We start from the raw sequence: 16,435 nt of genomic DNA on the forward strand, positions 1-16,435 counted from the left end.
TTTTGTTGACTGCGATGTACAAATGGATTATGATCTTTTTCTTAGGAATAAAGAAAACGATATCAAATCTATAAACAATTTCATGTTATATCACATATACCTATTACCAATGCTCTTCCATCAAAGTCTGAGGTAATTAAAAGTGACAGTGAAGATAATCTATTGTACCTGCCACTCGACTAAACTTTCTAGTATAATTGACCTATTTTGACTTTGCCAAAATGAATTAATTACAGTAGTTGCAATGTTGTCATATAAAACAATTTCTTAAAAGAAAATACACTTATGTTACATTTATGAAGAACCCTATGAAGCAATTCAAAATCTTCTCTCAACATTGGTCAAGTTTGAGACATGTTTGCCATCGTATGGAAAAGCTAAAATCCATCGAGTTTTCTCAAATACTATATGTAAATACTTTGGAAACTTTACAATATAATAACAATGTATGTTTAAAGTCACAATAGACTGATTGATTGATTGATTTCAGTATATCAAATACATGGTATGGTACAAACACAAATTAAGAATTTCAAATATCACATATACAATGGCTAGGAATAGACAATTAAGAATCATTACTAACATAAAATACCAATACGTGCAAAATGTACCAGGATATGTTTTCATATACCAAGGATGACACAAAAAGGGGAGCGTGAAACCCCTTATTACCATTGTGGTCCTGGATAAATGATGACATGTACTAGCAAGGCAGAGACAGCATACTCTTGTAGTTTTAACTGCTCATCTTTGTCCATTGTGTGCTTTACAATTTCATTTTGACTTTTTCATTGTAAACACAAATTTCCAAAACCAGCATGGTCGTTTTTAATGGCTTGAAACAAAATTCAGCGGAAAATATACACGTAGCTGGTTATATAGCTGGTAATATATAACACCCTAGAACTTATAAAGAAGAGATATGTTTCTGTGGAAGATTGCACATATCTATCCACGTGTGACGACACATGCAATACTTTCACTATTTGCCGCAGCCACGAGTTCCCAAGTAAAGGATATTTTGATCTTATATGCACAACAAACAAAATTTGGTTATACATATATTCTTATTTTTATTACTTTTATGTTTTAACGAAAATTTATCCGTATTATTACTACGTTTTGTTTGTTACCACCAGAAAAGTATCATGACGTCACAATCGCACAAACGCCCAAGCTCTTTTACGCCTTGTCTAAAAAAAAACATTAAAAATATTTTTACGCGTAATATTGTCTGACATGAAATAAACAACAATAGTTGCTATTCAGTTATTTACCATAACTCTTTGCTGTTTTGCTGTATCAACAAAAGAGATACGATAATATGACCGAGTGTTTTAGGTCGTTGATTTTGAATCCCTTGCTACACACCTCTCGTTTCGAGCCCGTTTGGGTCGTCATGTGAGGAAGTATTTCAGCTAGCATTCGGAAAATCTCTGGTTCTACGTGATTGGAATAATGCCCGGAAGTGAACATTCGGTCTTCTTCCACCATCAAAGCTGGAAAATTGCCATTTGATATAAAATGTAACTTTAATTCAACAAAAGAAACACAATATTTGTAAAACGCTTTTTTTGTGACAACAGTACTTCTATATTGTTTCTCCATCGTATGTGCGCTATGGAAGTAACCATTGAAGATGTACAACCAATACGAAAGTAACTCCGATGATACTGTCCGTTGTACGACTTGATCCGTTTGGTAATGCTGCAGTTAAAATAGAAAAATAGCTATTAATTATACTACACATTTTACTAATTAAAAATGTTTGATCTATCGAGTTCATAACAAGAACAAAGGCATAACTTAATATGTATATTTTCAAGTGTTTTTTTTTACTACAGTAATTACATTTTACGAAATTTTACAATTATGAATGATGAAATAAAGGGAAAATGATATGAGATGATTTTGAACGAAAAAAGAAAAAATAAAAGATTGTATGTACAGGCACCACTTATTATTAAGTACGTACGTAAAGTGTGGAACGTGACACCAGGCAAATAATGTGAAGGTAATCCGAATTCGTTTACTGATTGTACAGTCAGTGTAATATTTGTGTCACTTTCAAGGCCAGTCTGCAGGTATGTCCAGTTCTGACCTACTCCGTGAGATGAGGAATTGTCATATATGTTTTCTGAAATCTGAAACCGATATCGAAATTTATCGTTTAATTGCAAAATTGAAAATTTCTGGTCAAGATATTATTCCAGTATTCAATACATTTCTAATCAACAAATATATTAATATGAAACGCGGCTGTAAAAGTTCTTAATTACAATTGTGTTTCAAACTGTTCGTATTAAAAAAAAACAGATAAGTTTTAAAAGGGCATGTTGCTTCCGTAATGTTATTGACTGTCTAGATAATGGCAATAAATTACAGTTGCTATCAGAAAGAATATTACCGTCGTGTAGGAGTTTCCTTCGACTAACTTTCTGATGATAAAATGTTGGCGAGCACCCATGTCGAACCCTGATGTCCAGTACAATCTTACACTGTTCCAAGTTACATCACTATAACTAAGGTTGTAAGGCATTTCTGGGAATCCTGTTGAATATTCAACATATCGAATGTTGTTATTTTGAGAGTCATAATTACTAAAAAGGGCAATCGTACAAGGACTTATATCTGGCGAATAAGTGGGATGAATGATTTGTACCACTTTTTCATTTCTCAAAAGTTTTGAATGATAGCACTTTTGTGAGCTGCAGCGTTGTTATGGATCAACTGGAAACCACGGAGACCATGGACACGTTTTTTTTTTAAATTTTCGTTTAACAGCGCTTAAAGTACTTTCAAATATTGTCTCTTTAAAACTTTTTAGTGACCGACTTTCATGACGTAGATGACCTAGTTTAGTTCATACTCACACTCAACAAACCTTGAGACAAGACCAATAAACTGACCTTGACCTTCATATGATTTCTCACTTTTAAACTAAAACCTCGAAAACAACATCTTTGGTCGTACACACGGGGGCATGTCTTTGCATTTTGAAAACGCAGCTCCTATTCTTTGTTTGCTCTATCTTATTTTCAAATTATTTTTTTTTTTACTAAACACACAATATAGTCAAGAATGAAATCTTGTCGGTATCAGCAAGAATTGCGTATGCTTATATAGGCTGATCACAACCAGATCAATTGTAAGCCTCCGCAGGTCTAACAAGTAGTCCAAATATAAATAGTGCTAACATTTTTCCTTTCCTTGTGCCTTTTCTCAATAGCAACTGTTTACTTTTATTCTACTGCGTTTCAGTATGTATCATTTGCATTCTATCGAAATCGGCATGTTCCTATCGCATGCTAGGTAAAAATGGCGGTGTAAGAATTTAATGTCTCGAAAAGAGAAATTGAAAAAAGCGAAAAGGAGTAAATTCAGCGGGTTGTATTTAACGGACTGTAGTTTCTTATATAAAAGTTAGCACCCCCTTTCTTTTTTGTTTTTCTAAAGTAGTGATATAGTTCTTTATGGGAATATAAGTCTCTGAAAATCTGATACGCTAAAAAAGTCGAAAACGCGTTATAAAGTAAGTGGATTCAATACGAAATAAAGAACAGCCGGATTTAGTGGTGTTGTTTAGCCTATAAGGGTCAATACATGGCTTTTTGCCAATCTCTTCGAAAATCAATAAAAAGGCCATTAATCTATTCTATATGATGTAAAATGGTGACGAATGGCTGAAAACTCTTAAATGTCTTGTATTTTTGGAATTTAGACCGAATTTTCGACCAAGTGGCTCTACTTAGGTTGATTTTAGGACCTAGCAAATATCTTTTCTCACATTTTAGCACTGCAGTTTTCTAGATGTTATTGAAATTAACATGTTTTTTACTGAAAATGACAAACATCTTAATGAATAAATGGATCTTGAATCAAAATGTCATGAATAATGTAATAAAATTTGAGATATTGCTTGCACAGGGCTAAATTTTGCGTATTTTTGAATGGGGTGACCTGTAATAAATGGTCATTTCTCTAGATTTTCTCAATATAGTTTGCAACGAAACTAAGCAGATCATTGTGAAATAGGTGTACCTTAAAAATGAATGCAAATTCGTGAAAAAAACAAACACAAAATTTTTCTTATAGGCTGATCACAACCAAATCAAATGCAAACCTCCGCAGGTCACAAGTAGACCAAATATAAATAGTGCTAATCTTTTTTTCCCTTTTTCTTATGCCTTTTCTCAATAGCAACTTGTTTACTTTTACTCTACCGCGTTTCAGTATGTATCACTTTGCATTCTATTGAAATCGACACGTTCCTATCGCATGCTACATGTAGGTAAAAATGGCGGCGTAAGAAAAGAGAAATTGAAAGAAGCGAAAAGGAGTAAATTCAGTGGGTTGTATTTAACGAACTGTAGTTTTTTTTATATAAAAGTTAACAGCCCCTTTTCTTTTTTTCTACAGTAGCGTTAAAGTTGTTTATGGGAATATAAGTCTCTGAAAATCTTAAATGCTAGAAAATGTCGAAAACCCGTTAAAAAGTAAGTGGATTTTATACGAAGTAACGAACAGCCGGATTTAGTGGTGTTCAGCCTTATATATTGTGTGTCCGTCGGGAAACTCGACACTATAAGGTCACCTTAGTTGTATTTGCATATATAAGCAATCGGCGTGAAGTTGGCAGTACAGCAGTAGCAGCAGTAGGAGCAGTTAACTGCTGCTACTGCCAGCAGTTACAGCAGTTAACTGCTGCTACTGCCAGCAGTTACAGCAGTTAACTGCTGCTACTGCCAGCAGTTACAGCAGTCAACTGTCAACTGCTCCTACTGCCAACAGTTACAGCAGTTAACTGCTCCTACTGCCAGCAGTTACAGCAGTTAATAAGCTGTTACACAGTTTGATGATGTTGCTGACATCAGGTATTTTGTGTAAATAAAAACCTTCACCTTCTTTTCAATATACATCACATCAAGTAAATCCCTATATTAGTTCATTCAGTGCATCTAAATGTTTCCTTTTTGTATTGTTATTTCAAGCACAAAATTGGAGAGAGGGGTGCGCTACCTACCCCCACCCCACCCCACCCCTTTCCTTGCTCCTACGCCTATGGTAAAGTAGTTTCAACCAGTTTGATGTTATTAATTCCCTTGATTTGCTCGTTATGAAAATGAAAGTAGAAAAACGCGCGCCTTTCTAGATAGTTACATGTATGATCAATTATGGTTTCGTATTTGGCCCGGGCACGTTTTCTAAATAAAATGAGTACGTGTATTTTATAGGCACATATATTCAATGAGGTATATTTTAAGATTATTGACGTGAAGATAGGAATAATTATTAACAAACAGTTGCTGGCTGTGGAATCGAATTTCCTGGCTCCGTAAAGACACTAAACTAGGCTGTCACATCATGTGTGCGCGTGTGTGTGTATTCGAGTTTAACGTCGTTCTCAACATTTCTTCAGTCATATAAACGACGGTGTCTACTTGTAGCAGTGAGCACAATGCCCAACTTTATAGTGCTGCCCAATCTGACTAAAGTACATATCCTATTACGCTACGCATAGGATCTGAAAACGACCTATTCATTGCCTCGTTCTGACGGCTCTTTCGCTAGCCGATCAGAGCCTAGCTTACAACATCTTGCAAATCTACATGTAGCATTGACTTTTGATATTTACAATTCTTATGTCGTAATGTATTAGATAGCCGGATAGCTCAGTCGGTAGGCCACTTGCTTTGTAAGCGAGGGGTCCCGGGTTCGAGTCCTGGAATAACCGCATATTTTTCTTATCCTTTGACAATCGAACAAGTCGTCTGATTGGATAACATAAAATAGCAATAATGGAAATCCAAAATATACAGAAGACGAATGTGAATAGGCCGTTCTCAGATCTTCGTTTAGAAGATCAAGTACTTTAGTCAGATTGAGTGCTGCCTCACTGCCTCACACCGTAGACACGTGGCATGATATCCCACCCAGTCACATTGTACTGACACCGGGCTGACCAGACCTAGCACTATCATCTTGATGCTGAGCGCAAAGCGAGGAAGCTGCTAGTACCATTTTAACGTCCTTGGTATGACGCGGCCAGGGATCGAACCCACGACTTCACGCTCTCGAGGCGGACGTTACCGAGGCGGTTCTATCACATCATGTAGATTTGGTAAAAGCGAGAAGTTTGGGGGTCCCCAGCTCCGCCCCAGACCCTGAGTTTTGGATCGGACCGGGTGGCCATTGTAGAGAGGGTTGTCCCCCACCAGGCACGGGTGGCCGCCATTCCGGGAAAACTCTTGTTTGGGAGAAACCCGGGTCGAGGTGTGAGGCGGGGGTGGGTCGGGGGTGGCCTAAAATCGTTCCAGCAGTTAATAGGAGGTCCCTATGGGATCTTGAGTTTGGGTTGAGACCGGGTGGCCGTTGTAGAGGGTGACGGTCTATGGGTGGCCAGCATAGTGGCTATTCCGGGAAAACTCTTGTTTACTCGTGAGCGGGTCTCAAAGTTGGTTTTGGGTCATTTTCGGATTTTTTCATTTTCTTCAGTTTGGGCGCCCCCAGCTCCGCCCCAGACCCTGAGTTTTGGACCGGACCGGGTGGCCATTGTAGAGAGGGTTGTCCCCCACCAGGCACGGGTGGCCGCCATTCCGGGAAAACTCTTGTTTGGGAGAAACCCGGGTCGAGGTGTGAGGCGGGGGTGGGTCGGGGGTGGCCTAAAATCGTTCCAGCAGTTAATAGGAGGTCCCTATGGGATCTTGAGTTCCAGGTCGAGGTCGAGGTCGGGCGGTTTTTGCCGGGAAAAGTTTTGTTTTGGGGAACACGGGGTTGAAGCTTTCTTTCAAATAATTGATACGAAACTGTTTATTGCTCTCGTTGTCTGTAACAGGAGCCTTGTTTATTGCTGCCACAAACCATTTTACTTCTAGCAGTAACAGAAGTCTGGTAACTTGGTCGCTTTCATAAAACATGTTTATCTCTGGTAGTTACATGTAGAAAACTGATATACTGGTCTTGTACGATGTTATTATTTGAATGCTGACAGTAACACACAGAAAACTCGAAAACTCCTTTCAATGGTCATTTCACTGTTGGTAGTGACAGGAGTCTGGTACTACACGGTGGGGAAACCACGTGACTAAATCGGATAACGTGCACGCAAAAGTGCTAAAAATAGGCCCGCTTCAGGTATGTTTTTTCACTATAACCTTTTTGATCCGCAATTGTTTTAAACGAGATAACGTGCATAAACCCCGCAATAAAAAGCTCTTTCAGCGGATATATGTAACTTGATGAAACCCCCTCCCGTTTTTACGTAATCCTTGCCCAACCGATTCGAAAGATGCAAAATATTTTGGTAACGTACACGTCTGTTCACAAGTTACGCATCTAGGACAGATTCTGCAGAGAATTTTTGCTGGAATGTAGGTTTAGAATAAAGCTTGTCATTGTCCAAAGTCCTGTACCAAATATTTAACATGACTATTCATGAATATTGAAGATATCGTAAGACAAAGGGTGCGGTAATGTACACGTTGCGGTTTTCAGGAGGTAACGTACACGTCATTTTCCCCAGAGGATAACGTACACGTCAAAGACTATTTATCATGCATGTAGAACATATTTGTCTTTAAATGATTGAACTGTAAACATTTTGATATTGTTAAAAAAAGATGCAGATGCTGGAAATAGGCTGTTTTTCTTTCGATAGGTTAGTATATACACAAAAATGCTACAGTGAAAATGAGCAGCGTCATTCCTCACCCTAACTTGGAAATAATTATACGTTTACTGCTCTTTAAACGTTTCTTGTATACCACTTTGTAGCAGGCGACACAAAAACTGTCTAAGTTATCTGTACTTGTTTAAAAATACTCACATTTTTATAAAATCGCAATCCAATATAGCTTAGTTTAGTTGAATAGTTAATTATAATCTCTTTAATGTTTATACATGTACAATAAATTAGGAAAAAAATGAAATAATTATCAATACATATAAGATATTTGATTTTGTGACTTAACCGAGTCTGTTATTTTAAAACTTTGAATGTAACTGACGCATTTATAGATCTATATTATCAGAATATGTCAGCATTTATAACTTAATCAATCATGGAATGGCTATAGTCTTTAGATATGCTAAATTTAGGTCAATACTGATATGTTGTTTCAGTAAGGAGGTCTAAATGAATATCTAGCTGACCAGCAAAATGATATGTCACTAACCTCCAGAAAGAATAACATATTACTCCCGCACGATAGTTTAAACGACAACGTGTTTATATTATTGGTTGATTGTTATGGTCCCATGCATAACTGAACTGAAAAATGTTGTCAGTGATACAAATAAAGTGCATGCTGTCATATTATACAAAAAGATTTTCTGTATTGAAATGTTTTAATGAAGAAAATCATGGTTATCAAACATGTTATTCGTTCGAGTTATCGGTCGGAATTTATACTAATTCCAGCATCTTTTAACAATACCAAAAAATGTTTACAGTTCAACGGGTCATCAAAAAGATTTGAACACATGGATTTGATTAAACACCGCTGACAGACAAAACTATATGGTTTATTCCCAGAAACCTAATCGACTTTTGATATTTGGAAAGAAAACAAGTTGACATTTAAAATGGAAACTGCTAACAATGTCTACTTGTCAAAATAATATACACGTTTAGACCATAAAATTCCAACTGCTGCTCATTTTCACTGTAGCATTTCTGTATATAATAGCCTATCGAAAGAAAACATAAAATTCCAACTGCTGCTCATTTTCACTGTAGCATTTCTGTATATAATAGCCTATCGAAAGAAAAACAGCCTATTCCCAGCATCTGCATCTTTTTTAACAATATCAAAATGTTTACAATTCAGTCATTTAAAAACAAAGATGTTCTACATGCGTGATAAATAGTCTTTGACGTGTACGTTACCCTCTGGGGAAAAATGACGTGTACGTTACCTCCTGAAAACCGCAACGTGTACATTACCGCACCCTTTGTCTTACGATATCTTCAATATTCATGAATAGTCATGTTAAATATTTGGTACAGGACTTTGGACAATGACAAGCTTTATTCTAAACCTACATTCCAGCGAAAATTCTCTGCAGAATATGTCCTAGATGCGTAACTTGTGAACAGACGTGTTCGTTACCAAAATATTTTGCATCTTTCGAATCGGTTGGGCAAGGATTACGTAAAAACGGGAGGGGGTTTCATCAAGTTACATATATCCGCTGAAAGAACTTCTTATTGCGGGGTTTATGCACGTTATCTCGTTTAAAACAATTCCGTATCAAAAAAGTTATAGTGAAAAAACATACCTGAAGCGGGCCTATTTTTAGCACTTTTGCGTGCACGTTATCCGATTTAGTCACGTGGTTTCCCCACCGTGTAACTGCTAGCAATAACAGATATAAAAACCTAGTAAACTGCTCTCATAAATCATTAACATGTATGAAACAGGCAAATTGTTCTTAGCAATATTTAAATTCTGGCAGTTACGTATATAGGAGACTGGTGAACGTTCTCATAAACAATTTAACTGCTGGCAGTAAAATGGTAAGAAAGGTGACGATACTGCTCTTAGTAATATCATTCTATTGCTGGCATCTTTAACTACCTGTAGTAACATATACAGGGAACTGTATGAAGCGGATCGTAGAAATATTATGTAACTGTTGACAGTAACATCTATCTGACACTGATACCAGATATCGTCATTTAACTGATATAGGAAATATAAAAAAACAACTCAAAAATTCGTATTTCAACAGCTTTCAATATCATATAGAAAACTCCAAAAACTGCAGTAAGTGACATTTATATGTGCCATTCTCATCATCTAACTGGTAATACAGCTTTATGAATTGTTGTAACTGCTGGCAGAGCAGTAAACTGGTGTTAGTACACACGATCAATTGCTGTAACTGCTGGTAGATAACTGCGACACGCAATGAACTGCTGTAACTGCTGGCAGTAGGAGCAGTTTACTGCTGTAACTGCTGGCAGTAGGAGCAGTTAACTGCTGTAACTGCTGGCAGTAGCAGCAGTTAACTGCTCCTACTGCTGCTACTGCTGTACTGCCAACTTCACGCCGATAAATAAGCACAGGTATTTTTACAACAAAATTTTCTGAAGTACATATACGGTGAAAATACGGGAAATCTGTAAAGAGATAGTGAAGAAATTTCATGCTTACCCCAGGCTTTCAGCTGAAACTCCGCGGCGTAGTATCCGTACGAATTTTCCATTGTTACTGTGTAATTACCCAAATCAGCAATGGCAATGTTAGAAAAATTTAAAGCAGTTAATGACGGGTAATCTATCTGTGTCGCATGTGTTACCGGCTGTCCATCGTCACGTGACCAAGTGTAATTAGGGTATGGATAACCTAGGAAGTGCATTTTCAGGAAAGCTTGGCCACCGACTAATCCATGGATAATGTAGTTATTACTTTCTAGCGGTCTTGGGGAACCTAAAAATAATGCAAAATGAAACAAATACATGCGCTTAACAACTGTACTTGTATGGATTTCTTTTGAAAATTGTACAGAACTTCTTTTCCAAGCGTACGTGCTTTTTCATAAGAGAAAGGCAATGAAAATTGGAGAAACTTAACCCTTACCCTGCTAAATTTCTATAATGAACTTGTCCATCTTTTAATTTGGACAGCACCATTGGCTGTTAAAAGGGGTGCTTACCAAAAAGATACTGATTGAATGGCGAACAGTACAGATCTTGATCAGACTGCACGGATGTGCAGGCTGATCAAGATTTACACTGTTCGCAAAGGCAGAATCAGTCGTGCCCAGCATGATAAGGGTAATGAATTCACGTTCAGCTTGTACGGGGGTAGATGTGCGTATGTTTGCTAACACATATAGAGCTCAATGGGTTATATAACTCCTCAGTTCAAGTAATAAACCTCATTGGTATTTTTTTAAATTCTGGGAAGTGGAATCTTAGCTTGCAAAATATTACTTACAGTAAACCGTAAAGTTTTCAGTCATATAGGCTGGCTGTTTGTTTAAGGTGTTGTTTGCTTCACAGACAATTGGGCCTGTATCTCCACATTTCCCTTTGATAGATCTAGTGATAAGTGGTCCCGACCCACGTGCTGAATCTAGCAGTTCTTTTGTGTAATTGTTCCTCACGCGCCACTGTGGTGGAGGATTTCCGTCAACATCGCAGTAAACCGTGTAAGTACCATTTTCTGTTAGTTCTTGTGGATCAATTCTTATCGATTTTACTTCTGCCTTATCTGATTGAAATTGAAAGTACAAAACATTTTAAAATACCATGAAACTTAACTAAAATTCTGCCGAGACTATACACAATTTAACGTTAACAAGGAAAAGAAAATAGTTCTTTCAGCAAATAACTTCCACAACAATTTCTTTCATGTGAGTTACAGTTCTTATGCATGCTATCAAAACGAAAAAGAAATGTACATTTTACCGCTCCTGCTCTCTAATATTCCGTAAGTACTGAATCATATTCCCTGTATTGCACATGACGTGGCATGTAATTTTTGAGTAACGGTGGTATTTCACAAGATGCTGATATTTATTTTTGAAACAGGGTATTCACCTTTTTACTCAGGAATGCTATCTTATTTAAGTAAATTGATTACATTGTCACCTTTTTGCTTGGGTAACAATTACGAAAATGCTGATGCAAAATGTGCTACTGTTTTGTCCAGCAAAATAAAAACGGAGCCAGGAGACGACATGAATTCAAGACATTTTAAATATGTGGTCGTTTTGTATGGGAGAAGCAAGAAATTAAGGTTTTGCCAGAAAACAGTTAGTTATCAAGAAACATTTTGATCGCAAATGATTTGACTACAAGCTTGAACTTTTTACATTTTCATAGATGCCTGAATTGTTCTTTAGGTAGTCAAAATGTTGCTTGATAATAAACTGATATATGGCAAAATATAGATTTCTAGTTCTCCGCATACAAAACGACCAAACCTTAAAGAAATGTCTTGTTATCATGCCGTCACCCCGTTTCGGTACTTTTACCAGAAAAATTATTCGTATATTTTTCTTTAGCATTTTTCTGTTACTTCAGAGACTGTTGGAAGTGAAACAGAGACAGAGTAAATAATCCTCAATATCTTTAACGGAGACAAAGGCTAATGAAATAAGTATGACATTCCTGAACTATATGTGAATAAAAAGCACACTCACACCTGAAATTGTACAAGCGACATCCATGGCAATACAGTGTTAGTATTCCTTTGTATCTCATCGGTATGACATAGATATTCACATCATATTAACAACGCAATAAAATACATGTATATGCATTGCCGCCACTCTAGCAGAGTTATAAGAGATTATTAATTGTATATACATAATGCAATATAAAATCACTTATCTAAAATCATAATTTACAAATCTCTAGAACGAAAACTTGTCATATTGTCCTTTTAGAATAACCAACGTTCTAAATGTATTTAATTATAAAAGATGCAACCAGAAGAGGCGTAGAGTAAATCAGCCACACCAAAGCCCAGCCCGACCTGGACACACACTATTTGCTATTCAGCCAGTAAAGATATACTGAAATGCCCGGCAAACAGTATGGATCCCGACCAGACCACACCCCTGTGCAAGCCAATCCGCACCCCCACAAATCGCAATCGTGCAACAGTTGGTTTCCACTTGACACTGCTCAAGTCACAATTTTACAATAAAATATACACTAAGTAATTACTATACACTTAAGTGTTAATATGAGAAATAAGAGTTACTTATTTTCTCTATGATATTGTAACAGGTCTTGGCAGTAAAATTTACAATTGCTTCCTGATGTAGTAAGATCCTCAATTTATCAGTACATGACATAGTCTCAAATCCATTAAACCACTCTTCTGCTTTATCAAGAAGTTGATTTCTTAGCTCAGTGTACAAAGGAATCTCCAAAATTACATGCTTTTCATCCTCAATAATATTACAATCCCAAGGTTTTGGCAATAAATACAATGCATTTGTTCAAATGAAACATTGTAATAACAACCTGTTTCAACATTATGTTATATAATGACCAGTATTATTAGCAAAAGCTTTAATTTATTTGAAAACAAATTGCAATTTTCTTTTACACGATGAGATTTTTACAGCTCTGCAGGATATTTCTGCCTTTCGATACAGAGGCTATATTTATATTCAGATGAAAACGAACTGTGATGTTGGTCTTGCAAAACTACTGTTGAGGCAAATCTATTATTATGAAAAGAAAAGCGTCATTACTGGTAGTGGACTAAAGTTTGTTTTACAAGAATTTACACATAATAAAATTCAAAAAGTGCGGAGATCTACTTACAAGAAACGTTTATCATCACGGTTCCTATTTCTGTCAACACTTGAGTCTTGTTATCAAATGAATTACAAATGTACTCCCCATGGTCTGTTCGACTTATGCTTGTGAAATTCAAAAATAGTCCATCTCTGTGAAAGTTAGCGTGCGTATCATTCCTTGTCCAGTAGATTTCTGTGTCTGCTAAGTCAGTCGTGTTACACTGGATGGATGCAGCATCTCCCTCGTTTACATCAACTAAATGTTTAGGAAAACTACTGTCATATTTGACGTAAATCCGCGTAAAATCTTCTACTTTTAATGACATGCAGTATTAGTCCGCTCTTTTCGCATTTAGTCAGGTTTATTGCAAATATAGAGTTTGAAATTCTTCGCTCTTTTCGCATTTAGTCAGGTTTATTGCAAATAAAGAGTTTGAAATTCTTGTGTGTTTTATTTTTCTTGTGAGAAGTAATGTTTCTTAAGTGCCAATCACTTAGACTGTTTGGTTTATACAACTGTGACACAAAAGGTGCTTTAACAGAGGATGCTTTTTGGGCTTTACATGCATTAAGTAAAATATTAGAAATACAAATATATCACTATATATATGTAAAGAAATGTCTTATTCATTTATATTTATATCAGATTAAGTACTATATTTTAAGGTCACGCTTCAGATTCGAAGTCAAAGATCAAACAAATGTAAAAACTGACGTAATAATGTAAAAAGGGTGAAGCAAGGTATTCCCCTAGTGTTTTTATGACCTTTATTTTAGTCCATCAAAATTTGATTTAATTAGTGCCTACGATGTTCAAATTTTACACAGAATGTCTGACTTTTACAATAAGAGCTGTGAGAAAAGAAAGATTTGAAAAACATAAGGTATGGGCAGGTTTTCGACTGGTTACTTCATAATGTAAAGAAGTGTTGCAATATTTTTCTTTGTTATGACGGACATATTTGGAAAACTTAGACAGTTGCAATAGGTATTCTGATAAAATTCGGAAGGAAAAAACAAAACTTTTTTTTCATCCTTTGGCTTCAAGTGAGGCCACATATATGACTTATTGTTATGACAAATATTGAAGTCCATAAGAAATAAAATCTGAAAACTATTTTATGCTGCCAATGCAGTTTTCTATTTTATTCAAAATTCTGAAATATGTAATATGGTTTGCAAGGGAAGAGCGAGCACAAAAGATCACAGGAATAGTGTAAGATTTTGTCCCTCAACTAGAGTTTACAGTAAGAACGAAATACTACAAATATCATTCTTTGGTAAGAAGGGAATTACTGAACAAGTTAAACGTTATATTGCAATTTTACCATCCCAAGATCACGTTATAGTTTCCGAATCTAAAGGTATAAAATAGCAAAATCTGATGAAATTTGGAGTTAAACTGCATTAATTTTGTTTTATTTCTTCCTATTTTATATATACTTATATGTAATGTTAGTGACAAATATTAAAGACCTTAACCACTCTTGGTTTAGTTCCTGTGTATCTGACCCTGAACACAATAAAAACGTTATGGTCTTTCTTATTTGAAATTCAATTGACTTAACAAAACTGTGTTGATATACTTAAAATACCAGTGAATACAAAATTTAATATAAGAACATGTAGTGGAAATGAATTTTGGGAATAGCTGTATACTTACGCTCATGCCATTTTCTAAAATTTCGTTTCAAATGAAATAAAACAGTACGGTTTTCCAATTCAAATATTCATCAGATTTTTTAAAACTTTATAGCATGACCCTAAATGGATAAAGTTATTTCATATGGTTTAAATTTTTCAACATTTCCTTAAAATCATAACAATATAATAGTTTTTACAACGTTTCATACAACATGCAGTAAACTGGATAAAACCTACCCTTTTGACACTTCGGACCGTACAAATTGATGTTCTAATGAACAAAAAGTGTCATAGATAAACTAAACCAGTGCCTTGCATCCCCTAATAAGATAAAGGTCTTTTTTTTGTCAAAATTTCATCAGTTTGGCAGTAATTTGATTTTGACCTTAAAATCTGAAGCATGGTTTTGAAGCAAGGTACCTTAATTTATAAAACTGAAATTACATGTATTACAAACTTGCCTTCCATAATGGTATATATATTTAATATAAACACCATAGTAATATAATGCCACAAAAGCTTCCCCCATTAACTTTTTGTGTCAGATTTACTTGCATAAATCAATCAATCTGAGCGAGACAGCATCCATTTTGGCACTTCCAACAGACTTACGAAATAAAACGTACCCTCTCAATATTTAATAGTAATGGAAAAAAGCATACTCGAGAGATCTAGCTTTCTTTGATAACGGAGTGGCTGAAAAAAGTTTTTAAGATGTCCATTTTCTAGATGAATGCTTTTGCTACCGACAATGACATTATATTATTTTCATATTATCATAATCACATACTTTCCAAGCTTTAGAGAAGCAAGGAGATATGCAATTTAGGAGATATCTGAATACCTTGAGTTGCTTTATGATTTCTAAACTATACTATATTTTATCATGTGTGCTCACCTGAGATTATCTGTTGCAGCGACATCTGAATAGAAACACTGAAGACGATACTCATCCACGCCAAAAACATCATTGTACAGACAGACTCAGTTGTTTTTAACTTTATCTATCCGAATGTCCAAATTTTTGTTACCCTAATGGTTTGTAAAAACAAATTAATGTCAGTTACGTTCTTGCTACACAAGCAGATAGCTTTATTTATTTGTACATAAGTTTACTTTCATAAAAATATGATTAGACTATCAACTGGGTCGCAACATAATAATATCAGTGACCCGGACTCTGTATCACTCACTAAACAAACTGATAAAATTGGGTGGCTGCTTCCGAAAGATATGTATATCTTGTCACCTTAAACAAACATAAGTAGTTTTGCATTTGCAAATCAACACTTACCTGTCTTCAGATTCAAATCTTTTAAAATTTTCTTTGCTGATAGTGCCATTTTAGATTTATTGTAGCCGCACAGATTTTAAAAAAAACAACCCCCACCCCCCCGCTCCCGCCAAAAAAACCCACAACAAAACAATATTTGCTTTTATTTTCTGGGCCAGCTAAATGAAAGTAAAGGTCATTAAAATTTATTTCATTACTTCCAGTCTGACGTATTACAAAATAGCAACT

At 35.7% G+C, this 16,435-nt stretch overlaps 1 protein-coding gene across 1 annotated transcript; it reads right to left on the reverse strand.

Moving 5' to 3' along the window:
* Positions 1-420: 420 nt before the first annotated feature.
* On the reverse strand, positions 421-16,062 carry LOC123561671 (roundabout homolog 3-like). The gene is made up of 7 exons (XM_045354184.2): positions 15,812-16,062; positions 13,295-13,525; positions 10,947-11,222; positions 10,161-10,436; positions 2,411-2,553; positions 1,979-2,147; positions 421-1,710 (listed from the first exon to the last, which is right to left on the reverse strand). The coding sequence occupies exons 1-7, from the start codon at positions 15,882-15,884 to the stop codon at positions 1,622-1,624; spliced, it is 1,257 nt and encodes a 418-aa protein (XP_045210119.2). The 5' UTR covers positions 15,885-16,062; the 3' UTR covers positions 421-1,621.
* Positions 16,063-16,435: the final 373 nt, after the last annotated feature.

The sequence above is a fragment of the Mercenaria mercenaria genome, chromosome 10 (assembly GCF_021730395.1).
Source record: "Mercenaria mercenaria strain notata chromosome 10, MADL_Memer_1, whole genome shotgun sequence".
In the NCBI taxonomy this organism is placed as follows: Eukaryota; Metazoa; Mollusca; class Bivalvia; order Venerida; family Veneridae; genus Mercenaria; species Mercenaria mercenaria.

Bases quoted from the DNA above. Each gene is read 5' to 3' on its own strand.
- LOC123561671 (XM_045354184.2), bottom strand. From the start codon at position 15,884: ATGATGTTTTTGGCGTGGATGAGTATCGTCTTCAGTGTTTCTATTCAG. The intron at 13,526-15,811 runs GTGAGCACACAT...CTAAACATTTAG, and splicing joins GCTGCAACAGATAATCTCAG to TTGATGTAAACGAGGGAGAT. The intron at 2,148-2,410 runs GTAATATTCTTT...TATCGGTTTCAG, and splicing joins AAGGAAACTCCTACACGACG to ATTTCAGAAAACATATATGA.